We start from the raw sequence: 27,340 nt of genomic DNA, 5'->3' as shown, positions 1-27,340 counted from the left end.
ACAGGTGTTCATACGCAGCACGTAGAATCCTATTGGAACAAGCAGAAAGGTAAAATAAAAAAAGATGAATGGATGTAAAAGGGAATTCTTACACTCCTATTTACAGGAATTTATGTTTCGTGAACGTTATAAGGAAACTTTATTTGACTCTTTTTGTTCTGAAATTTCAAAACAATATGTGTGCAATTAATTTCAACTGATTTAATTTTATTTACAATAAATTGTGAATATAACATTTTCAATGTTATATTCATAGGGTCCAACTGGGACCCCTATTCTTCAAAAGGCACTGGGAACCCTATTCTTTAAAAGGCCCAAGGGACCCCTATTCTTCAAAAGGGTTGTATGGGACTGCTATTCTTCAAAAGCTCCGGCTTTTCCCATTGCTCATATTTAATCCCTGGTCCTGATAGGACATTGCTAACACAATTAACAGGTTGAAAGAATGTATAGATGAGGCCCATGATCCAGATGAATAGTTTCCAAACAGAGATAAGTATGCTCATATTTACAAAGAACCATCGTTCGTTTGCCACCAGTCATGTTTTTTAGAACTTCTGAATTGGGAACGCAGTAGATTCAAGATGAGGAAAGACTGTGCATTCGTCTTTTACGACCAATGAATGCCTTTCTTGCTAAGGACACAAACTAGGCCTATATATTTTTCCAGCTGCATAAGTTATATTTTGAACATTACTGTTTATAAAAAAAAAAAAAAAATTGGTTTATGCCATGGCGCATTAGAGGGGAGCACCTGGTCACTTCTTCCCCCATGGATATGAATAATAGCACATTATTTTCTTTCAATAAATAATTATTAGCAGCAAAAATTTGCTGAGTTTGTCACGAAATATACCCTCGCAACTGGGTTTTTACTGATTCTCCTGATGGAGTTGCCAGGATGGCCTAGCCTATAGCACAGACTTAAGTCCCCACTCCCAGGATAAATGAAGATGGTGGCAAAATTTCACATAATTTTGTTACAAAAAGAAACATATCATGACTAATCTTACATGTTAATAAAAAAAAATACAACTCATTACCACGTGGCCCTTAAGGGATCAACGGTCCGGCTATCTCAATCTTAAATCATAAAATCACTGAAATTAACGACACGAGTCTGGGAACAGTATGCAAATGCTACATAATGATCAATCAACGGCTTCAGCCAAGTGCAATTTAATGAATTTAGAACACTAACAAAATATGAAACAAGTTCCCATGACTCGGTTGAATAGCAGACTCAAAAGCATACACAAATTTAAATACATTATACGAGAGGATGAAGGACTATCACCCCTGCCGCCAGCTTTCTTCTTCATGATTTCATATAGTGACGCGGCAGATTCAAGTTGAGAGAAAATGGTGCATACATTTTTTCACGACATAGTTAACGATTATTTCAACAAAAACAACATTTAATAATGTGTATATATGTGTAAACTAAATTAGGATGCTCGAGTTCCTGGCCATTAGAAAGGCCACAAACCTCCCAATCCCGCAAAATACACCTAACCATTATCGTGAGCTACGAGTCAAATACAGGGACTTATCATCATCTAACTTGGAAAGCATGATGTTAGCCCCTCCCTTTAGACCTATCCCACTAACCTGACCTATATCCAAAACATCATGCTGCGGACATATATAGGTCTGTCATAATCTAAACTAGGATGAACTATGATCTGACTTGTCTTTTTGTTAGACAATTAAGTCATTGCCATTATACAGCTACGTGTCTGTTTTCACATAACATAGCTGTTAGGCTCTTTGATTTGTGCTTTAACTGTTTTCGTGAGAGAGCAAAGGTTTTTGCATCTAGTGAAGGTGATTTATCAGATTTAAAAAGGATTACAGTGACATACTCTCTTGGTTGAAGACTGATTATTAATCCTTTTATTTAACCCTTGATCTACAAGATAGTGAAATGTGACAGAACTAATATGTGCTTCCCCATCATGGGCTGTTTTGTAACTTTAGTTCTCAAGTCATAACGATCAATATTTAATGGCCACTCGGTGACGTGACACAAAGCATCTCTTTTTCTCTCTTCAACTGTCTGTCGCTCGCCCGTCTTTGCAAAAACCGCTGGCGCCAGCTACTAAAAGCCGAGAATGAAGCCAAAAACTGCCGGAGTGCAAAACGAAGCTGATAAAAGAGGTCAATGAGAGAGAGTCACTCAAAGCGGGCCCAGCCTAACAGAGTTTGGAGCTCCTCATATCTGCAGGGATGGATGGATGGATGTATGATATTTAGGGCTAAAGCCCAGGCACTGGGGCCAAGAAGGCCATTCAGCGTCGTAATGAAGGTTAAATAAGTTGAATTATGGTAAATGAATTAGTGAAAGAAATGATTCATAAAATTAGATGTGACTAATAAATAAATTAACAATATGAATTTTAATTAATGCAGTAATATATATTTAAAATAGTTTAATGTCTTTAAAAATCTGTATATGATATTTAAAAAATTATCTAAATATTATTAAAAATGTCTATACACTTTAAAAAGGAGATGAGAGCAGAAATGTCTGCTTCATCTCCCAAAATATTTGAGAGGGATTTACCCTGGAAATATCTTTCCCTTTGGTTAAAATATCTGGGGCAAACCATCAGAATGTGCTCCACTGTTAGTATCTCGTCACAGTAAGCACACACTGGTGGGCTGCTTCCTTCTAAAATAGACTGATGGGTTAAATAAGTGTGCCCAATCCTTAACCTCGTTAAAATAACCTCTGCTCGTCTGTCAAGTTGGAATGACGAAGGCCACGGCTGTATATTTTTCCTAATACTTCTATACTTACTGTTATTGGCAAGAAGAGGAAAAGTTCACCTTTCTTGCCATTTACTTAATACATAAGACCTAATAGGACCATTTAGGTCTGTATGAGGCACTTTCCTGAAAGTTGTTTCTGGCAAAGCGCTAGCAGCTTTTGCTTCCCTGTCTGCAGTCTCGTTTCCGTGAATCCCCAAGTGAGAAGGAACCCAACAGAAAGAGACTGACTTACGCAGACAATATATACGAAAAAGCGACTCCTGAAGTTTTTAGATTAATGGATGAAAGCTATTAAATCTTTTGATAGCTTCTAAAGTACTTTTAGAATCCGAGTATATGACAAAATTAGTCACTACTTTGAAGAACTAAATCTAGGGCAGAGACTACGGCTGTTAATTCGGCAGTAAATATTGATGCAAAGTCAGGTAATTTAGCTGTATATGCTGTATCACCAAGGATAACAGCACACCCAACACCACTATCTGACTTTGATCCATCTGTATAAATCTTCACATGATTGGCATGGGTAACGTCGTGCTCTTAAGAATGGTCCCCTGATCTCTTCTTCAGTACAATCCTTCTTCTCAAATGATTTCTTGCATACTAATGCTTCAGGAATAAGCCATGGAGGATTTACAGGATGTTTTACTTCCAGGACTTTCTGGGATTTGAGATGATTATCCCTAACATCCTCATTCAGTCGAATTTGGAATGGTTTAGAAGCTCTTGTACCAGGGAAATTCCGCGAGACTGTTTCCTTAAGTACTAGAAAGGAGGGATTTTTTGGAGCACTTTTCATTCTAGCCACGTATTGCAACCCTAGCTCTTGCCTTCTTAGATCAAGGGGAAGATGATCTGTGTCGACATATATGCTATCAACAGGAGTTCTAAAAGCCCCTGAGCATATTCTCAACCCCATGTTCTGTACAACATCCAATTCCTTTAGCTTGGTTTTACAAGCTGAGGAATAGATCTGACAGCCATAGTCTAGCTTGGAGCTACACAGTGAGTCATATAGCCTCAAAAGGGAATTTTTATCAGCCCCCAAACTAAAACCAGAAACAACCTTTAAAATATTCAAAGATTTTTTAACATTAATCTTTAGGGCATTTATGTGGCTGGCCCATGTTAATTTGTGGTCAATAATCATCCCCAGAAATTTTACTTCACTTTCATAAGGAATGATAGATCCTTTTAAACTAGTGTGGGAACTTCTTCCACACGCTGGCATCTGGTAAATCTTACTGCAACTGTTTTGGAAGCGGAGAATTTAAAACCATTCTCATCAGCCCACTTAGTAATTGCGTTAATAGACCTTTGCAGATGTTTACATACTGACAGTGAATCATATCCTGTGCAGTACATTACAAGGTCATCAACAAAAAGTGAGCATTTAACAGGAGGCAAGATTTTTTCAGCCACACTATTTATTGCCACTGAAAAGTGTTTTGCAGTTAAAACACTCCCTTGGGGAACTCCTTCCTCCTGCACAAAAGGTTGGGAGAAAGAGTTCCCCACTTTTACCTTTAAAAAATCTGTCCGTTAAAAAGGAATATATAAATCTGATCATTCTTCCATATATGCCCATCTTGTGCAATTTTTTCATGGTGCCAATTCTCCAGGCAGTGTCATATGCTTTTTCGAGGTCAAAAAATACTCCGATGGTGTGACATTGTTTGGCGAATCCTTGCTGGATTTGGTTGGTCAGCCTCAGCAACGGATCAAGGGTGGGGCAGTTTTTCCTGAAACCAAATTGAAATGGTGATATTAATCCTTTAGTTTCTAAGTGCCAAACTAGTCTAGTATTTATCATTTTCTCCATCAGCTTACACACACAGCTGGTTAGAGTTATTGGTCTATAGCTGGTGGCTAGAGAAGCATCTTTATTAAGCTTTTTAATTGGAACAACTATGGATATTTTCCAGTCGTTGGGTAAAATTCCAGTTTCCCATATTTTGTTTACAATCTTCAGTAAATATTTTTTGGCATCGTCTGGGAGGTGTTTAAGCATTTCATATATGATTGTATCCTCACCTGGAGTTGTGGATTCACTAGAGGAGAGCGCCTCCCGTAATTCTCTCAAGGAAAACCTATAGTTGTATGGTTCAGATTTTCCTGAATCGAATTCCAGAATCATTTCAGAATTCCTAATTTTTTGAAATTCTCGAGAATAATTCTTGGCGCTGGAAACTTCAGAAAGTGTTTTCCTAGCTCATTGGCAACTTCAGTGGGCTCTGTGATCTGTGTCATTTATTTTTAATGAGGGTAATGGTGACGCAACAAATTTCCCACTCAGTTTCCTTATTTTGCGCCACACCACTTTCAGTGGAGTCTTTGAGTTTATTCCATTAATATAGTAAAGCCAACTTTCTCTTTTGGCTCTCTTATAAAAGCGCCGTTGCTTTGCTAAAGCACGTTTGTAGATTAATTTAGACTGAGGAGAACCACTAGTTTTGTAACGTCTGTAGCACTTTCTAGTAACTTTCCTCAGAATACCACAAGTCTTATTCCAGGGAACTGCAGGTCTACGAGGTTTGCCTTTTGTTTTGGGAATCGAGCCTTCAGCACTCTTCAGAGTAGATTCAATAAAGTAATCATAAGCATCTAGATGAGAATGAAATGACTCAAACTCCCTATCTAGTATGACGCCCTTACTGAATTTATCCCAATCTGCCTCCTCTACCTTCCACTTCGGTAAAACTTCAGATGGACCATTCACAGCATATTTCAAATGGATCGGATAATGATCACTCCCATTTGAATTTTCGTTAACAGACCAACTAAAATCAAGGTGGATATTTGTTGAAGAGATACTAAGGTCCAGTGCAGAGAAATGATGATCATGAATGTTGTGGAAAGTCATTGACCCATTATTATATAGGATAACATCATTCCTATCAATAACGTCTTCAATTAAATTCCCTTTACTGTCTAGAAACTGACTTCCCCAAAGGGGGTTGTGGGCATTAAAGTCACCTAGGAGAAGTAAAGGAGCTGGAAGTTGGTTAATTAAGGACTGAATATCTTCACTGTTAAAAACAAGATATGGTGGAAGGTATAAGGAGCAGACTGTCATCCTCTTTTCCAAGATGACTGAAATAGCAACAGCCTGTAGACTTGTATTTAATTGTATTATGGAGTGCTGCAGAGCTTCATTAACAATAATTGCAGCACCTCCATGGGCTCTGGGGGAGAGGAGTTAAATATTGAATAATTTAGTCCAGGATTATAAGGAGAGTTACCTAACATTGTCTCCTGCAGGAATATAATCCTGGATTAATTCATGAATCTAAGAACATAGTCTCCTGCAGGCATATAATCCCTGGATTGAATTCATGAATTAAGACTTTAAGGTCTTCTGCACAGGCTCCGAGACCTTTACAGTTCCACTGAAGGATATCGAACATGAATGTTAATGTTGTGGTAAAAAGTGCTACTTCCCACTCCTTAGAGGGGAAGTACTGTTCCTAGTGTGGAGAGGAAAGTTCTCCTTTATAAGTGACTGTTTCTTTAATCCCTTTTCATTTGAATTGGAATTTAAGAGTTTTTGGCTGATCATATTTTTGGTATTGATTCTAATCAGAATTTCTACTGTGATTCTGCAAATCACAAGGTTCATTTGTCTTAGGGCGGCAAGACTGATCAGAACTCATATGTTTTTGGGCTGAAACTGCTTTTGGAACCACCTTTCTAGGTGGAGAGATCTCTTCCAAAACACTGAACCCATTTGAGGTTTATATTTTAAAGCCATCATTATTTGGGGATGTATTCCTTGTGCGCTTCTTGGTGGTTGTAATTATAGTTCTCTTTTCATTTTTGTTTGTGGCTGTGACAATTGATGGCTCTGAAGTAGCTCTATCTAATTGGGATTGGTACCTTGGCTTATTCTTGTTGGAAGTGTTTTTGGAACAGCTTCCTGAATTATTAATTGATTTTGGCTCCCTTTTTTGGGAGGTGAGCCTGCAACTATCATATTAGTCACCTTTGTATTGACTTTAGTAGGTGAGTTTTCTGTGCTTCTTGAAGTACAACTTTTGGTGTTGGACTCCAAGGCACTAGCAGATGAAAATTTCTTGACAGATTGGGGATTTTCATTATTTACAGTCTGTGGAGTAGCAGGTATGTGATGCCTATTATCAGATGCAGTTATTAGTTGCCTTACATTGCTGGAACTTTTCATAAGTTTTATTACTGAAGCATAAGTATAGTTGGCACTTTTGTTTGCCCCCATTACCACACGCTTTGCTTCGCTAATGCTGACATGTTCATTGTCAGCCACTGCCAATACATCTTCAAATCTGTATCTGAGGCAAGTCCTAGAATTTGGAGAGTGATCACCCTTACATTGAAAACAGTATTGGGCTGCTACACACTCGTCAAAATTATCATGCTCCGCAGAGCGCACAGAACATCTTTTGTTGTTTTCACACGAGTTTTGAATTTGGCCATATTCAAAACATTTGCGACACTGTTTAGGATTTCTTTTATATCTTTTAACCTGCATCCTCTCATGGCCAACAATGATAGTATCAGGTAGGTAACTGGAGGAAAAGGTTAAAAGGATAGCTGCATCCCCTCCAAGTTTTTTTACGCGAGATACACAAGGAGGACATCGATGGAGAATCTCCTCCTCTTAAAAAACATGCAGGTCTTTTGAGTATACTACCCCTTTCAGTGTGTTAAAGAATCTATGCGATGCAATACATTCGATATTTCCACTTTCAGGAGGTTTAAAATTCGATAGCAAAATTGCTTGGGTTTCATTACCAGCTTTTATTAGCAAGTTCTTTCCATAATGCTTCAAGTTTCCAATGGGAGTGGAACCTACCTTGCTCTCGATACATTCAGCAGCCTGTATAAAAAAATTTTCCTCCCTCCTTGTAGCTGGCAACATGCCATATAGAGGTAGGAAGCGCTCTGATACATGGGGCTGGTCCATGTTCTTCGTTCTTAGGAATAAAATCAAATGGCTCATCATTTAAATTTTTCACTGAAAACACTTTCGTGCTAAGAACCGAATCATCAAGAATGTGGCCATGGAGTCTTTGTTATGCCTCACTAGCTTCCAAGGGTGAAGAAAATTTAACATAAGCAGAAAATGACTGCTTGTCTTTTTCCAGAACTAATTTCATTCTTTCCACTTTACCAAATTGTTTCATTACACTGTACAAACACTCATAATCTAATGACAAGTTTATATTAGTGCAATGAAGGACTCTATTATTAGGATAAAATCCACCAGATTTACTAACACCCTGGAGTTTTAGTGTTTGGTTCTGTCCGATAGCCGAGCTCATATCCATCTTCAAGCCAGAAGTCGTTGCCAGTGCCAGTAAGTCGTCTGATCCAGGGGAGGGAAAACTTTTGTCCAAATCCATAGAATAATGCCGGTTCATATTCAGAAGTCTAAAAAGTGCGCACCCAAAATCCAAGAGCCCCGCTGAGACCCCAACAGCAAATCAGAAAGGGAAACCAAGGCAGCCTCTAATGCCCAAACTCCCCACCCCAACAAACCGTACAAGCCCACAAAGCAATCCCAGGATAATATGCACGCACACACCAGACCACCTCACACAAACCGGCTCACCCACACACCCAAAACTGCTTGGTTTTATCAAGAAAGTATCGTGGATCAGTCAGGTATTCACATTCTCCACCAATGGCACAAGTGAGAGTTAATTCCCAATAGTCCACCCCATACCCTAACCTTTTGGGATAGCATCAATATGCTTGCAGTGGCCCAGGTATAAGCCAATCCGCCTGCTGGGAGTTCTGCCCCCACTAATGGGGACCGACTCCCCACTCCAAACGTATTGGTGGGCTTCCGGACAGAAGCCAGGAGTCCCATCCCCAAACACCAGACCCCCCTGGATTCCGATGGGCTGATCCCTGGAGATGGTTCCACCCTCAAGATGGCAATAGGAAAAACCCATCACTATCTCTTGGGTCCAAACCATATCAGGTGGCGACTCAACCACCACAACTTCCTCAATTAGCTTTGAATGCAAACCCCTTCCAAGACACGATCCCTTCTCAGACTCACCTAAGCAGTACAATTTTTCAAAAAGTGGAAAATTCCACTAAATTACTCCAAAACCTTTCTAATATTTTAAATACATGAGACTCTTGGACTCAAACCCGGGAACAAATTCCAGGGGTTCAAGAGCCCCTTCACCACGTCAAGGTGGTCTCACTTTGAGGGGGCTGCGGGGATGTCCCCTTGTTCCCCTGCCTTTATGCCTCACGTGGCACAGCCTGGTCCATTACCTAATGAACTTGGAGTGAATCTCCCCTTTTTGTATCCTTTTCCTGAATTTTCCCATCTTTGTGCTTGTGCGATCGTTCACGGCTACCACTGTTACCCCCCACAGCCGTACTTCCGTTCTATAAAGCTAATCTAATTTAAGTGCTGTGGTTCCCTTGAATGTGGTTTACTAATGCTCATTTCTTGAATGACCTCCCAGTATTAGCAGTTGCTAAGAGACTTTACTGAGGTAGATAATGTAAGTCAGTGTCTATGTTTCACACCCTCCCATCCTATTAATAAGTTTCTGTGCAGTAAGTTAATCATATCTTGCCCCTTGCGAGAATTCTGAAAATGTAAGAGTTATATTAAACATGTCGGAAGACTTTGGCAGCATCGCCGCATTTGATCAGTCCTTTGTGTGCCGTACACGTTTATAGAGAAATACCTTGTTTCAGGTATCTTATCGCCTTCAGCCCTGCTGTGGGTGGTCTCTCTTCCTTCCCCTACTCTCGGGCATACCTCCATTTTCTCACTTCAAGTCCTCAGCTTTTGTCAGTACCCAACCATGTGATTTCAGTGCTACAAGCAACTGTTCTTTCAGTGATAGTTGGACCTTGAGAGTCCTAATACATCTAGTAATTGACTTGTAAATACATCCCCTGTAAATTTAGTCCTTAGTTTTCCTTACATTTTCCCTCGTGATTCGGCCCTTATAAATTTCTGTTCATAAACGAGACCTCATAAGGCCTTACTTTTGATTAAGTCAGATGATTTTAAACTGTTGTTCAACTAGAGGAAGTCAATAGTGTGAATGAAGTTTGGTGTTTTATCGCATTTCTTTGGGAACATTTTGATATTTAAAAATGGCACAAGCATATTATTCTTAGTTTCAGTTTGTAGATCTAGCAAGCTGAATGGTTATGGTAGGGTGCCCTTCTTCAGGGAATAAATTTTTGAGCCACTGATGAATTAGGGTTCCATTAATTAAGTTGTTGGTAATGCTTGTTTTACTGCAAAATGTGTTGTATTATAGGAATTGAAAGAGCAAATTTATTTATCAGTTTGTTTAATCCTATTGACTGCATTTTTTTGTCTCCTATTGTGCAAGTCCTATCAGAACTCAACCAACCTCTCTCTTAAATTCTTTACTTTTCGTTTTGAAGGCCATTAGCATGGCATCCATTGGGTAGTATCTACTAAGAACCTTTTCTGTGAGAGTAAATGTGAGGCATTTCACTAACTACTGCATGAGGCTTCTATAGCCAAGCTTTCTGCTTAAGGCCTAAGTCTGCTGTACGTACATTTATATCTAATTTTTGACTTGGCTCTTTGAAGCCTTTGTTTTTAGCAGCAGAACCTCTGCTCCATTTCCCATCAAGGGTTTCTTTTAGGTTATTTTCCTTCATCTACTCAGCTTATTCTGGTAGTGCTTTTACCATTTCATTCAGTCCTCCTCATTTATCCATCTATCTAGTTATCCTGGTGTCATACTTAAGTTCTCGACTATCATGTGAACATATACCATCCAGTATTTTCATTATTTTTACATAAATCACAGAAATCACAATTACACCTCATCTCACAGAAATCACAATTTCACCTCATCCCTGTCAGCATTTCATTTTTCGGGCATCTTCATTAAATTTTCTTTTCCTCCCTTTTTTTAATTTCTTTATCTTCGACCTTGGCCGGAACCAGATAAGGGCTTTGGCTTTCCATCCCATTGGCCCTGAGTGACAGACCGATTGTTTTTACACACTGGCGTTGCATGGATATATGTACAGCATCTTATGATCAATGAGTTTGCACTAAAAAAATACCTTTTCTTCAACAACCATTTAAAGAAAACTTCACATGGTCCCATTGTTTCTGGCAACTAGCATAAGAAATAGGGTACAGTAACAATAACCTGAGTAGGTCAAAGCTTTGAAAATAGTAATTTATTTGAAAGCATTCTAATCCAGTGATGAAAAATTTTTGTATTATTCCACACTACCAGCAATGTATTTAATATCTGCACATATATTAATTGTATAATAGACAAATATTCAACAGAAAAACCATCAAAAGTTGTTAAACATTCAATGTTATTGCTACAATCATCTTCAACTTTGATTTCACAAGACTGCACATGGTGCACACAACTCATCCTAAATTTTGAATAATAATAACAGCACAAATGAAACAAAAATGAATCTGTATTAGGTTCCTCTAGGATTACAGTAGAAATGAGACTGCAGTAAACTGCTGTGAAACTGCATTTCTTGATATTAATATTCCATTACTAACAAAAAAAATTTGTTTACAGAGTATTCCAAACTCTGACACTCCCAATAACTATGACACAAAATACATTGAGTATTTTATTAACTGGAGTCTCAACAGCCTAATATGCATAACAGAAGTCTAAATTTAACAACAAATTTCACAATCAACAGCTGTAAAAGGAAAAGTACTGGTAATGAGGAAGATATTCTTTGGTTCTAATATTTTGAGTTTTAACACTCAAATGACCTTATTCCACACTATATCAACCAAGTTGTAAAACACCACCAATATAATTTCTATCAGTGAAGAAAATACCTCATTATATTTCTTTTAGAGAATATTGTAAAACAATAAGATATACTAGGTAAATGCATGAATGAGACTACACTGTCTAACAGTATTTTGTACTTTTCTAATGTAAAATCAACTAAGATTAGGTAATAAAAAAATAGCTACTACAGTATATTATAATTACTAATTCTTTCTAAGTTACTGAACACTCTTGAGATATTCTGTTAACTGCTACAGCATGCTTTGTATCTCTGACTCCTGCACCTGATCATTGTAAACAAAAGATATTCCTTCTGATGTTTCACATTCACCGACTGTGGAAATAGTCTTTGCAGCTAACATACAACTGATAAACAATTTCAGTTACATACATGAGGGTGTCAATGCCTCTTTCATTATAAACCTGTACAGTATGGATTTGCCCTTACCAAGCATGAATGAGAGAACAAGGACACCACATGAATTTTTAGTGGGTCTTTACAATTGCAGCCTATACTATGGCAGCAATTATTGATAAGAACAGTGTACACAAATGTAACTTGACATCAGACTGACGACGACAGAGCGTAATCGTATACGTACATAAAATGTTAAGTATGGTTTACCGTGGAATGCTAAATGACCTCTTTGTAAGAATATTGATTACATCAAACACAAATAAAACAGGATTTTTAAAATGTTTATATGTAAACACATACAGTGTATATTTAAGGCTACCCCAACAATAACACTTGTGAACAGAAATCATCACGAACAATACACTGTTGCTAGTGCTTTAGTTACCTCAGTTTAATCTGCACGTCAGTCAATACACTGCTGTGGTTACTGTAAGCTACTGTATAAAAACAACTCTACAGATGTTCAGTATAAATGAGAAATTTGCTGGCATGTGATATTAGCAGACTTTAAAAAATAAATAAATACCTTTAATAGAAATCATCTATTCTAAAATTCTTATTATAAAAATCAAATTTAAATGTACATCATACAAGAAGTTACTATGAAACTTTCTATTAGTGAGTCAGAGCACTATTTCAATTTTTCAACTGTTATCATGAGGAATGATTTTAAATTAATGGTAGTACATTCAACTTATTCAGACATTCAATGGGAAATTTCCTTTAAAATTTATAAGGAATAATAATGACATCCAAGCAAATATTAAGTAAAACTTATACCTACTTGGCTTGGCTCTGTTAAATACTGAAAACCCAGCAAATTTACATTTCCTAATTTAGAATAATTATTGCACACTATTTACTCTGATGGCATGAACTATCATAAAACATGATAAGTGACAGGAACAATTAGTTCAAATCTGAAATATAACTATATTTCTTAAAATCATAGTTAAATTATAACTTCACATGTTAGTGGTAACAATAAAACCTTTATTATGAGAGGAGAGGAAACTTCAAGAATTTCAATAACAGGTACTAATGCATCCTTCAAACAATCAACCCATGATCAGAGGGTATAATTGACTGGAAATTATTCCAAAATAAAATGTACACAGTGAAATAAGACTTTAGGTAACCCAATTATAAGAGATACGTACTGATATTAAACATTAGAGTTAGAACCTGAAGAGTCTGTTGGTACTAAAGTAATGTCAGAAACCAAACTGAATTTTTTCATTCAGTACATGGACACCTCATATATTAAAGCAAGCTATGAAGGCAACACCCACACATACATTGTAGGATCATATTTCAAGCTAAGTACGTACTTCATGGCTGAAGAACATTTTTGAAGTACATGAAAAAAAAAAAAAAAAGTTTTCTAAATCCCAAAAATCTTCATGTTTATGACTGAGTAACATGACCTTGGATCCGTATACTTCATGAAGTATATACAAACAGCAGTTTGTATACTTATTTTTGCTCCCAGTATTTGACTTTCCTTGGCTGAAAATACACTGAAGTTTGATGTCGTTAAGTGATATTACCATTAAATACACTTTAGTATGGTGTATGTATTTAGGTGATATTACCATTAAGTAACATTTCTTAATGACTACTTTCCCCCATAGTGTTTGGTGACCCTTTCATTTTTCAAGTGTGAAGGATGATTGTTAATTATGCCTGCTTACAAACATTGCAACTTTATTAACAGAATGAAAAATCTGTACTGTATAAGGATTTCATACTTTGGATCCCAAAGTATGAAATAGGTTGAAAACATTCTAGCTATTTACTAAACTGCCTGCTATTAAATGGTGATAACCTATGGGCATCCATGCATCTCTGATTTTCTCAAGTGTTTCTTCTTCTTTTTTTTTATTTGGACTGCCCTGTAATTGCCCTACTTGCAGCCTCATTTTAAAATATTCACACTTTTCTTTCCTTATCCAGAACCAGCAATTTGGAGGATGTACATGCACTCTCAAATTGATGTAGAAGTACATCTCAAACTTGTGATAATGCTGGGCAATGTGATAGCTCCCAAAATCTCAGAGTAATGCACTTTGCCCTTGAGTGATTCCAAAAAGTGGGATCTGGAACTACTTGGGTTCTTACAGGTCTTCCCAAGTACAGATAGTTGTGGTTAGGGCCATCCATTAATACAGGGGCATCCATTAATACCATGTCAACAAATTTAACCAAATTTCTCAGAAGCCTCCACTTTCCCTTTGGAGATTTCCACTCTGTCTCCTGACATTGTGGCTTTACAGCAAAATTGTTTTTGGAACTGCTTAATAAGTGCTGTGTATGTTGTAGATAGATTTATCTACAGATCTCGATAAGTACAGATAAATAAAATGCCACACTGAGCCTCTAAAAGGAATTTAAGCTAATTTAGGTTCTATTCCAGCCTACAAAAAACAGTTTAGTCTCCTTAAGTAAAATTGACACTACACAATTATTTTGTTTACACCAAGAAAAATTCTCATAAGAGTAATTATTCCAAGTTCTGATGCACATCATGAAATAAAGAACGCTCATTTGTAATTATCCAACATTTTCAGAGAAATTACATGATGAAATTATATAATAATGAAGCCCTCATAACCTTATTTAGTTTTACAACTGAGTAAAGTCAGATGCCAATGTAAAATATGGCAAAGATTATAAAATTTGTAATAAAATCTTTGCAGCTGGTCACATTGAGTGCTAAACATCCTGTATCATCTAGCAATAAGCAATTATGTTGAAGTATGCAATTCAATTTGAATAGTTCAACCCAAAAATAAAAGTATAATGGCAAACATAAAAAAGTTTTCATTTATAAATCATATATAAAGAATAAAAAAGTACACTGTAGATAAAAAAAATAACTTTGACATTATTATAACAAAGATGTTATAAAACATACCCATTAATGGTGTTCTCGCTAAAATGTGACAATTGAAAGAGTACAGTTGGATCAACTCTCCTCAACAATAAGCTACAGGTCTATCTTTCGGCCACAGAAGGACATACAGTATATTATTTTCTATCCATCTTCATATCTAATGAGTTTTGGGTGCCAAATGACAGAAAGATTTAAGAATCAAAGTGCGCCATATGAGGAACGAAACTCTAACATGGGCAACTTTCACTTTCTCTGTCTCTCAAGGGGATGGAAAAATTTTATATAGTATATATAATAAGACAGTTGTATCAGCTACTGAGTTACTTAGAAACTTTTCAAAAAGATGCATTGAAATATTCAAATATTCTTTCCTTATATAAAAAGCAGTACTGCGTATTAGTTTTTACAGTTCATCTTTTGTTATTCTTGGAAACATTTTCATTAAAATATGTTTTCAATAATATTAACATCTTTAGAAAGGTACTCTAATAAAACTGTAATGTCTCAACATTTCTTAAGTAAGAATGACTGAAAATTAACACAATTTTTTAAATAGTGATGATATGAAAGAAAGGGCAAAGGGAATAGAGGAATTGTAGAACAGAACCAACCTTATACCTGAGACAAATTTAACAATGTATTTGTTTTTGAAATACGTAGTCCTAAATCTGCTGTAATTAGAACTATAACTACATTTTCTAGTACCTTATATTTTACAACGTAAAAATCATACCTTCCTGGACAATCAGATTTGAGAATTAGAAGTTATCCTTCATAATTAATGCAGACACCCATTGTGACAAAGTGGACGTGATAAAAAATAAATGTTGACAAGGATGAAAGGTCCCATGGTTTTCTGACAGGTCACTACAGATGACAGAATGTTCAGAGGTTTGATTACAATATGAAGGCTGAAGTTCTCAGAATTTAAGAAATTGTCTTGACAATTGTACTGAATGAAAAAAATATGGTACAATGGTACATAACTCTTACCGCAATTAAATTGATCTATGTACAACTACTAAGATCATCAGAAAAGAAAGAGAAAAAAGTAACATAATTGTAGATCTAAAATGCATTTAGTAAAAAAGTTGTTTAACCTTAAATTATTATAATAATGCAGCTTTGCTACACTTTGCTTTTACTTTTGGTACAAGTTTATTGTAGGAATACAAATTTAAAGCTATAACATTGAACAGTAAGACAAATGATATTTAAAAATTTCTTTTATGACATTGGCCTGTCACTGCAGGCTGAACCTATTACTGAATATACAACAAAAATCATGGGTGGGATGGCCATAGTTAGAAAGTATTATCTTTTAATCTATAGAAACAACTATAACAGCTGACTGAGTATCAGTTACCAGAGGAAAAATGGTGGACGATGAGCATATCTTCAAATGCTTCATACATCTTAGCGGTGGGTCAGGTACGTACTTCTATTTCCAATTGCTTGCTAAAGCTTCATGGGTTCACAAATATGTAGATTCACCTGCAGAAATTAGAGGTATGCAGTCAATGACTATGGCCATTCTGGTGTTAAGTTTCTTAAGTTTAAAGACAAAGTCATACACAAAGTGTTGGAAAAGTAATTTGATCATTTATGTGCCAAAAATTGTTCCATGTAGAATATGATTAACTCCTCATATAGATGCCACATGCAGCACTTAACTTCATGCCAAAAGCTCTTGGCTTTGAAACTAACATGTAATTAAAATAAACCATGGATTAATACTTGTCCAGCCATGTTTTCAGAGGTGTAATGTTTTGAAGAAAAATGTGAAGCATACCATCAAAGATTTTCATACTAGGTAGGTGTATATAAACAATAGGTATGAATAATCGGTTGATGATAATGTTAGTGCACATAAAACAAACATAAATGGTATTGAACATTCATATAAATTGACATGCAAAACCACAGAATGTACATTACTTTCAAATGACCATACGTACACTGTTAATAGAAAAAGGCTGAACAGTACACGATTTGTTATGAAGCAAATTCAGGCATTGGGATTCTTATGTATCGACAATAGAGTAGTTTAATGTAGATATGGACAATCACTTGGTTAAAACTGCTAAACAGTCGGGTAAAACACAGATAAAATCCATGCTGGTGATAAAATACAAACAATGTAGCACAGAACAACATTCGTATGTTTGTGGTAATCACACCTTCATTCCTCAACAGCTGTAACCATAAATCTGTTGCCTTGAAAGCAACCACTGTCACCCATTCCTGCTATTAATACAATAAAGAACACTATACAAGCTGGAAGTCGGGGTTAATACACATTCTCTCGTGCCGAGTGTTCTCTTGGCAGAAGCAAGAGTACCGTAACACCATACTGTACACAATGGGTACAGTAGACTCACCTTGAGTGTGGTTGCTGCATCAATCAACAAGTTGTGGTAAATGAATCCTCAAAAACTAAACCAGATATATTATTGTATAAGCGGAATGTCATTCGGGTGACGCTGCAGCGTACGCATTGCCTTGGCCTTGTAGTGGACAGCAGGCAGCTATGAAAAGGGCATTTTGAAAGCCTCATATGATACTTGAAGTTGAGTTAGTATTCCTATGATCTCATGTCATCAATGATACAACACTTAATTTCATCAATATTACAATTATTGCAAAATTAATATTTTAACATATGGTATTTCAGTTATCACCAACAATATTATCTTCATTGGCAATACTGTATTGTAAACAAATTGCCATAATTATTATTAATATATTGTAAAGTAAATGTTAAAAAAATTAAATTTTCTGGCAAAACATCAGTGCTTGTTGCTACGCCAGTTATCTTGCATATACCTAAATTACTAGTCAAACATATAGAAAGCATTACAAAGTAACTTTATACTGTAAGTCTTCCTCAAGATAAGAGAAAAAACCAAAGTTTCAGTACAGATATTTCTATAGATATTATTGTTATCAGGGTACAATCATGCGAAACATCTCATTTGCATATTTAAAATTTGAAAGTTACACTTCACATCGGTGCAATATTTTTAAAAACATGGGGCCATGTCCACAGTACTGGGCAGTGCTTGCCAGACATGAGTGGTTTCCCTGTAAATGGGACCAAAACCAGTGAGGACACAACCAGTGAAGTATTCATGTTGTAGGTGAACCAAATCACCAAACACTGCCCAATGTTTTGACAATTCGAGAGATTTGAATACATAAAACCGATCAGAATCATGAAATAACTATGCAGCACTCATGATAGGCTAAGTGAAAGATGGTGTCAGAGATTAATATAAAGACAAAGCATTAGAAATGTATTAGAACTCATTTTTGTTCAACAGTGTACTTTCATAGTATAATGACTTTTTACCACTGAAAAACATAGACGAGATGTTTCTCAAAAATAAAAATGTACAATCAAGAATTACATCTGAAATTTTAAGTGAGCAGCTTGTAGTTTAAGAACTTGTCAATAGAAAGTTCTTGGTTGGGCTGAGTTGGGGGAAGGGGGGGCATTCAATCCAGTATCCTATACACACTAACAATTAATGCTTAGGTTCTGATATAGTTTACTTGGTCCCCAATAATTTGCACCAAAAACCAATTTTAGCAGAATCTCATAAGATTCAGCAACCACAGGTCAGCACTTAGGAGGTGGAAACAATGCAACAAGAAAAACATTACTTGGACAAGAAGCATGTTTTGATAATAAAACCATATATCAGAAGTACCCTAGTAGTATGTCATTTTAAACCAAAATCTTATGATTTACATAAAAAGTAGAAAAGACCTATTATGCAAACTTCATGACCAGAATCCAAGGATTTCAGTACAACTCTGGAAATTAAAAGAATCATTACAAGCATCCAGGCCCTTATGAAAACCAACTCTGAACTAGGACATTCAGACTTTTAACTAACAGACATGCAAAAGCTAGATAATATGAGTCACTCAAATTGGATGGTACTCAGCAGGGTTAGAGCTACCTCAATCACAGTACCTAATAGAGTAACATTACTTATTTTTCAAAGAGTGCAAAAAGAACCTAGTATTCCTATTAACTTAGAAAAATAACAGGCAAATCTTGAGCAGAATAATCAGCAGTTTTCACAAACAAGCAAAGGTTAAATACAATTGGGGTCTATACCCACATAAGCATCACAATTTAACTGAAAGATTCTCAATGTTGCTCGACCTAAATGCTAAACTAGTCAGTTCAGCTTCAGGAAAAAAAGTGACAATGACACAGCAACCAGTTTTGAGTAGGGGAGGAAAGGAACAGTCAAGAAGCTTGCCATTTCTTCCTGAGTTATACCAGAGGTGTTTCTTTCTGATCCACAGCTCGTAGTTGGGTACAATTACTCCATTTCAAATCAGATCAGTTCCTTTTCTACAGGTTACAGGCTTCCTGTTTCCTCTAATATGTCAGTCTACAGTTGTGACTGAACCAGACATTGTCTTTGATATGATAATTCAATTAACAAGACAGAATTTGTCAATTTCTTAGGCTAGTGACACTATTAGTACTTAGGCTCAACCTCACTGCACAACTGTGACCAACTTAGAATTGGTTGTGGATAAGTCAAAATTCCATTTTTGTCTGCTTGTGGTTTACAATATATTTTGCACGAGCAGGGAACTCGTGGACAGCTTGCCCTGTTTTAATCAGACCCAACTGGAGTACCCATAGACCTGGGGGGATCTAAGCAGCTACAGGTGACTGAAACCATCACATGGAAGTGAAGATGTCAGTGTTGGCCTCTTTAATGATTGATTTTGTGTATTCAGACACCATCACCATCATTGGGGCTACAATTAAGGATATGTAAAGTATTGGAAGCCCTAAAGAGAAATTACAAAAAATAATATAATATACGTATTGTATTTAATGCAAATCCTTTGAGAGAGAAGTCAAGTTGCTGGGAAACCTTGTCTCAGTAAAGCAGAAGTAGTAAAAGAGGTCCAAGGACTTGGTAATGGTTATTGAAAATAGCAGCTAATTATTTTAAGCTAATTTCTTTAATGTCAGTCATCATTAATTCCTGTTTTCCTTTGCTGTGTATTCTCATTAATGCACGTATACACTCTGTCATTTACGCATTATATCATTTATTCAGTTAAAGTGTGAAAGTCATGTGAGAGTTATGGAGAGAACCATTTTGCCTTCAAGGAAGTGGATTATTAATGTAATGATAATAATGAATTGGCACTGCAGTATTACAATCCATTTTAATATTACATACATAATGTGAATCAGAAATTCATATGTTAATGTTCAAAACAGTAATTGATGACAATTCTTTTTTTACAGGTATCATGGCATACGAAATCCTTGGTGATAAGGTAAGTACTATCCTGAATATTTGTACATATTACTCTTCAGTAGATAACCACAGATAATTATACAACTTTTACACTTGAAAATTAAGCATAATGATGAATGAGGCAAATTATATTTTCACTAATAATGATGAATACTTGCAGTCCCCATTTATCGGCAGGGGTTCCATTCCGGCAGCTTGATAAGTGAAAATCACAGATAACAGAAAATCAACAATTTATGCCGCCGATGACAGGTTATTGGCACCACTGTTAGGGACATATTAGCGCCATAACTCTATTATTGGTGCTGATAATTGGAAGTAGGCACATTATGGTGCCAAAAAAGACAAGCGCCATAAAACCAGATCGACGATAACCGAGTCCGCCGATAACCAGGGACTGCCTGTATAAGGCAATACGTAAAGCAAAAATGATAAAAGTTCAGTTTCTAACAAAGATGATAATAACTTTCAAGCCACTGAAAACAGTTTCTGTCATCTACATCCTATGTCAAATGCAAACTGATATATTGGAAATCCTATTTATTTGATACTTACATAATATACATTCGACCCCTGCCTATTCATGGTTCTGGATGCGCCACTTCACCTATTCACGGAATTTTTCAGAGAAAATTTAATAATTATTGTCTTTTCATATTATTTTTGTGACTAAATACATTTTTCATGATAAAACTATTAAAATAGGGTTATAAGCATTTTTAGTGGTGTCAAGTATTTGTGGATTTTAGCTATTCCTGGGGTTGTGGTCCCTATCACTTATGAGTTTTAACCCATTACTATATGTACAACTGATAGCAAGATAAGTAAGTATACAGGCAGTCCCCGGTTATCGACGGACTTGGTTAATGGCAATCGGTTTTAAGGTGCTTGTCTAGCGTATAAAATCTGTGGTTTATCGTGCCATAACACACCAAGTTTTGGGTATCGGCGCCTTATCAATAACAAAGTTATGGCACCATAGTTTACCTAACAGAGGTGCCATGACCTGGTTATCGGTGTCGTAATTCGTCAAGTTTCGGTTAATGGTGGTTTTCGTTTATCAGCACCCCACCAAGAACAGAACCCCGTCGATAACTGGGGACTGCCTGTAATCAGTTAAATTTGTTAAACTGATGTACTTGCTGCTATCTCACCAAATATGCATGGCACACAAGTCTGTGAGACATAGATATAGTACACAATGCTCATATAGCTATGAAAAGGCATGTATGTAATCAGTCTCAGAGAAAAGGGGTTTAGTATACAACATATATATAGTCGACCCCCACTACTCGCAGATTTTTCTACGGACCATATATATACCCGTTATTCGTGGAAAATTAGACTATTCACAGTATTTTTCACCAAGAAATATTCACAAATTACTGTATTTTCATATAGTTTTTCTGACTACTAAATGTACTTTTTTAAAATAAAACTATTAAAATACTCAGGTATAAGCATTTTTAGAGGGTTCTTTGGTTTTAACTATCAAAATAGGCAGTTCTAAGTTTTTAGAATGGATTTAAGTATTAACGGATTTTAGCTATTCATGGGGGGGTACCCTTCCCCGTGAATATGGGGGTCTGCTGTATCAAATCATTTAGATATCTGTGACAAATGAGGCTAATTGGATAAGATCAGAGAAAACTGACAAGTTCACCATTTGGGGATAAAGAGTACTTGTAGTTCTTTACCTGATACTGTATTTTCCATTATATCTCTCCTGGTTAGCAACTACTTAGTAATTTATAACTTGGGACTGCTACAGAATATGCATAGTATAGTGTTTCATTGGTAGTCGTATGATCAGTATAATGTTTCATTGGTAGTCGTATGATCAGTATAATGTTTCATTGGTAGTCGTATGGTCTAATTAGGTATAAGACAGGCAAAATTGACCTTTATCTTGCTGAATGCCGTTGGTAGTCGTATGGTCTAATTAGGTATAAGACAGGCAAAATTGACCTTTATCTTGCTGAATGCCGTAAGAAGTGTTTACAGTTGTACTCAGCAGAAAACAGGAGTGTAAAACATCTATGCAGTCAGGTTCAATTCTGCGTATGGAACTTGAAAAGGTAAATTTAACTGTCTTCATATCTCTCTCTCCCTCTATCTTACTCATCAGGGGTAAGGTATTTCAGGAATCCTCATAATTTTCAATCTCTCTGCTATATCGCTCTCTTGTACTCCACCATGGATTGTCAATCCTATCTGTTTTGATGTGTTTGTTTCCACTATCTCTGGAGTAATATGGCAATCCTTTTTCTTGTTTTGATGTACTACTGTGTAAGTGGTTGTCTCTTAGGTGGGGGAACACTACTGCTGATAATGCTGTTATTAACTCAACTGCAGACATTGAGCTTTTAAGGTCACCTCTATTTTTGTCTAAAATAAAATTATTTATTGACTTGAAGGAAGTTTGTTGATTGTTAATTAGAAAAAAAGGGACTTTACTCAAGCAATGCAGATCAGTTGTCTTCTAGCCTAGAAGAGGGGTATACTTAGCAGTATGGGTCTTCCAGTCTTTGGCTGTCCTGTTTGACCTTAGCACAACATGTAAGCGTTCCTGGGTTCTGAATCCACATCGTAGGTGTTATTTTATGTACTACTAGGGTTTCTGTCTCTGAACATGACTCCTTCAGTAACTCAAGTTCTGATTGTCATATCAATCACTAGGAACTTGCAGGAGATACATGTGGGTCACAATTTACCACTCTAGTTGTCAGCAGCTTGATCCTTCCTAAAGTGAATATTGCAAAACAGATGAGTTTAAAAAAAATGCCAAATTTTTATTCAATTTGTATTTTTCATAGCTAACAAACCTTCGGTCTTAACAATAGGATAATTTCCAAGCGTCAGCTGGTAACCGGTTAAAAACAATCAAAGATTGTAAAGCAAGGAATCTGTGAGATCTGGCAACTCCTGCGCATACGAGGTGATAGCTGGCCAGAGACCACGTACCGTACTTCGTGACGAGTTCAGTCTTCCCCAACCCAGGATATATGACAAAAGAGAGGGACGACTAGAGGTGGGCAGTAAAACGTTAAGACCTCAGGTTTGTTAGCTATGAAAACTACAAATTGATTAAAAATTTATCATTTGTTCATATGCAGAACAAACCTTCGGTCTTAACCTGAGAGAGAGACCTACAATGCGGGCAGATTATAAGTAGTGGGGTTGGGTAATAATCTTGTTTTAGAAAATGTACATAACCCTTTGAGTTTTGTGGTGGGGTTCGAAAACTTTTTTTGTGGTAAAAAACATTAGTATTCTGGATTGTTACTTGTACCCGAGTTGTTTATCTTGAGATTTTTCTACTTTTACCCTTTGCTTTAGTTATTCTTTATTGTATCTCACATCTCATCCAATACCCAAGATTTCCATCTTGTTGCTATATATCCAAGTGCATTACTGTGTTTTTCAAGCAGACTGATCAACATTCATGACATTAAACCATCCCTTACTGACTGTCTGCTCCTCAAATAAGGATTCAAGAACTGCAGATTTATTTCAACAGTTGTAAAAGCCTCTCATTGTTCATCTTTAAGAAGCTGCTATATTAAACTTAGTCTGTCAGCTTTGTTTAATTTCAGATTTAAGTTTGGATATCACAAGTTGGTGTTTTGAATTAAAATTCAGAGATTGAAGTGCACTCAAAGAATCACAGTAAATAACATTAGCACTGTCAAGGATTAAAATTTTCCTGAGTATCATTGGTGTTAATAGTATAGTATCACAGTTTCCACCCATTCCCAGCTTCAAGCCAAACATAAATTCATTGGGTAGGACTCTTGGAACCAAACACAAGAATAGATTTATGGTGTTCAAGAGCTCCCCTCCTCACTGCATTCAGTTTTTAATTTGAATTAAGGGTGTTATACAAAACTATAATCATCATGGTTCCCTGTTATATCACATTTTTTAAAATTATCATCTTGCACAATATATACGTACATTTGTTATGTTTAGGACATCTACCAATCTGCAAGGGGACCTAATTAGAATATACATGTGCATTACTTCATTGAGACTGAACCCATCACTGATGGCAAGATTTAATACATATTTTTTCCTCTACATCATAAACAACATGGAATGACAATGTGAACAGAGTACTGTGTGGTAGCTGTCAGTTTGATGTCAGTTAAAGAGAAAGAGTGAAAAAATTTAAAATATCTAGATTAAAAGAAGTCCAGCCTTTGTCTACATCCTAGGAAATACCCTTGGCAATATGGTTATACCTGCAAGGGAAGAAACCTAACATTTTACCTTTGCAAGTTCTTGCACTAAACAACCTACTCACCAAAATTCTGGGCAACTGTGTTGCCATTTTGCTTATAGCACATTTGTAAAGATACTCTAGTTTTAACTGTTATCTGAATGTCATTTTTGATACTAGGATTTTATCACACTATTTTTCAAAGAAATACTGGCCAATTGAAGCAATTGGATTTTGGACCTGTAAACACATCCCCGTGATCTCTTATTCTGTAAGTGATGCTGAATTTCTCCAAGACATAACTTACTCAGGCAATCATTTACATTCCACTGACAGATATTTGCTGAATAAATTCAGGAGACTTTATTACCTTTATTGCCACTTGTGAAAAGTAAACCCTTAAACCATGTCTTGAGTGATTACCATAGAAAGAGAATTAATGTATACTTTATATGAGGAGGTTTTTTTTTTTATACAGTTAATACGCACTGTACCACAGAATACACAACAATACAGTTCTGGCAAGTGGGGCAAAAAATTTTTTTTACTTTATAACTGTAAATGGAAATTTGACTAATATAACGTACATATTTCACTATTAGATTTTATAGATTTTGAGTATTCCCCTATTACTCAATATGTAACAGGATGTTTCCTGATTCGATAACATTTCAGTGGCAACCAATACTATATCATAGAGTCAGTGTCCCTCATACAGTATGTAAGATGTCCTATTGTAACACATACAAAGTAAAAAAAATATTCTTGCTATTACTTCAAATATACTGCCATCTGCATGATTTTGAATTTACTGTATTAATTTGTACTGCTACAAATGATAACCAAGATATTTACTATTGTATGATAAAATACTTTTTCCCCCTTCTATTGCATTTACTTGACAAGGTGGGTGATTGAAGCCAACAATTTTATGCACTCTTATATTTGTAGATATAAACGAAGATCTGTTGATCAGCTTGTAATAGTATTCAAACATATATATATTCTATCGTTCATCTACTCTGGCTTGGCGCCAGCTGCGGTTTGTACACTAAATAGTAGAGAACTGAATCTCTAGTATGGTGGTGTCAATCACTGAAAACAGCAACTTGTCCAAACAAGACAATGAAAGTGCCATTTGACACAAAAAACACAAGCCTCTGATAGATATGAACACATGAGATATTTCAGCATCTTTCTCCTATCTCAGCACAATGACTTGTGGTTTCCAGTCATTTCTGACACATTATCTATTGTGAAATTATAACAAATTTCTTATTTTCAGTGTATCACATTCTAGCTATCTTCATGTAAGAGCAAACTGTCCTGCCCTTGAAAACTCTCTCAAGTTTGTATTACCTAAAACATACAGTTTTGAAGAAATTTACGAAAGAAAAAATATCAAGTCAATCTTTGCAGTGTGTCTGCCCAACAAAAATGTTAACTGAATGGCTACTGATTCTGACAACTTTCTCAGAGGTGTTTGCAATACCTATTAAAATACACAGTTTTCAACAATACATCTTTACCAATTTCTATCACGAAATCCTGCATTAACTTAGAATTACAGCTTACAAACTCAAACAGTTCTGAATCATGTGAATCCTGTTACATCTATTATCAGCTAGAGGACACCAAATTCAAGTCTATACAGTACACAGTTTCTCTAATAATGTTCATTTCCTTACCCTACTGCATTAAGTTAATGATTACTATATACTTTGCAGTTACTGTACCTCTAAGACCTAGCGAAAAGACATTAATGACGAAATTCCTTGCCAAACAAAATTTACAATTCTTGTTGAAGTATCAAATGCAATACAGCAAATGTTACCCCCATGGGTATTTTCTTGTAACAATAAAACTTCATGTTCTGATACATGAAGAAATAGTAACTTATTAATAAGATTGGTTCCCCAACCATACAAGGTGTTTCTTTTGAAAGACTACATAATTTCATTCAGCTTGTGTATCAGTTCCTAGTATATACAACAACATGGCTCTCCTTTTCAAAGCTAAAGAACCCTGAATGAAAAGCTAATAATGCCTATACCCCTAATCACAGTGCTTTCATATCTTGACACCCTATGGACCACAAATGTATAATCTCTCATAGGAAAAGAATAATAGATCAAGGGTTCTAACTAACTCTACCAAAGGTCAGTCTTGGCAGCTTTCGGGTGGCCTTAAAAGGAAAATCATCTTGCATACTAAATTTATATATAAATTTCTTTATGCAGGTGATCTTGGCTACAGAGACAGATTCAGATGTATGTGGTTTCTAGTGCCTTTAGTACAATAGTATAGGTAGCAGAGAAATGTCACTTGATATAATAATAAGAACCCTTGTTACTTTTAATTTTGTCCTGATGTTTCTTCATCACAATTAAATTCAGTGATGTAACAGTCTTTTTGGGGCTGCAATTTTTATCCAAGGTGATTTGGTTGTAATCATTACTGATTTGACTGCTTTATCAGAATCTTTATTTCCCCTAATGTCTGCTTAGCTTTTCAAACTATAAATTTTGAGTACTTCAATGCCATTTCCAAAGTGTAATTTTTTTGTATTAATGACTGCCACAACAGATTGCCTTGCAACACCATGAGTATGCAGCACTTTTAAAATAATGTTCCTTCACGTAGAATCATATGCCTGTTGCATATCCATAGAAATGCAATACTGTACTGTAATTACTTTCCTCTATCAAAATCTATGAATAGTCTTCAAAGTGACACTTACTTGATTATATTTTTTTACTAACATATTCTTGAGTTAACACTAACTTGATTATATTTTTGTACTACCATATACTTGAGTTAACATATTTTCAATATTTTGAGGACTTAAAAAGATACTGCTCATTAATTTGATAATTTGCTAGAAACATTCCATGTTTTTTTAATGACGTAATGACAGCTTGTTGTCATTTTGGTGAA

At 35.9% G+C, this 27,340-nt stretch overlaps 1 protein-coding gene across 4 annotated transcripts in view; it reads right to left on the bottom strand.

Moving 5' to 3' along the window:
- Positions 1-10,936: 10,936 nt before the first annotated feature.
- Positions 10,937-27,340, bottom strand: part of LOC135210060 (phosphatidylinositol 3,4,5-trisphosphate 3-phosphatase and dual-specificity protein phosphatase PTEN-like) — an 81,551-nt gene continuing 65,147 nt past the window's right edge. For 2 of the 4 annotated variants that reach the window (XR_010313444.1, XM_064242856.1), the window contains one exon: positions 10,937-16,369. Coding sequence is in view for 2 of the 4 variants with exons in the window: in XM_064242856.1 (XP_064098926.1) it covers positions 16,350-16,369 (20 nt within the window). In the remaining 2 variants the exon portion in view is untranslated. The other 2 variants (XR_010313445.1, XM_064242855.1) reach the window with 2 other exon arrangements.

Source organism: Macrobrachium nipponense, chromosome 39 (genome assembly GCF_015104395.2).
Source record: "Macrobrachium nipponense isolate FS-2020 chromosome 39, ASM1510439v2, whole genome shotgun sequence".
Lineage (NCBI taxonomy): Eukaryota > Metazoa > Arthropoda > Malacostraca > Decapoda > Palaemonidae > Macrobrachium > Macrobrachium nipponense.
Note: the sequence above shows the minus strand (reverse complement) of the source record. Positions and strands in the feature narration are given on the sequence as shown.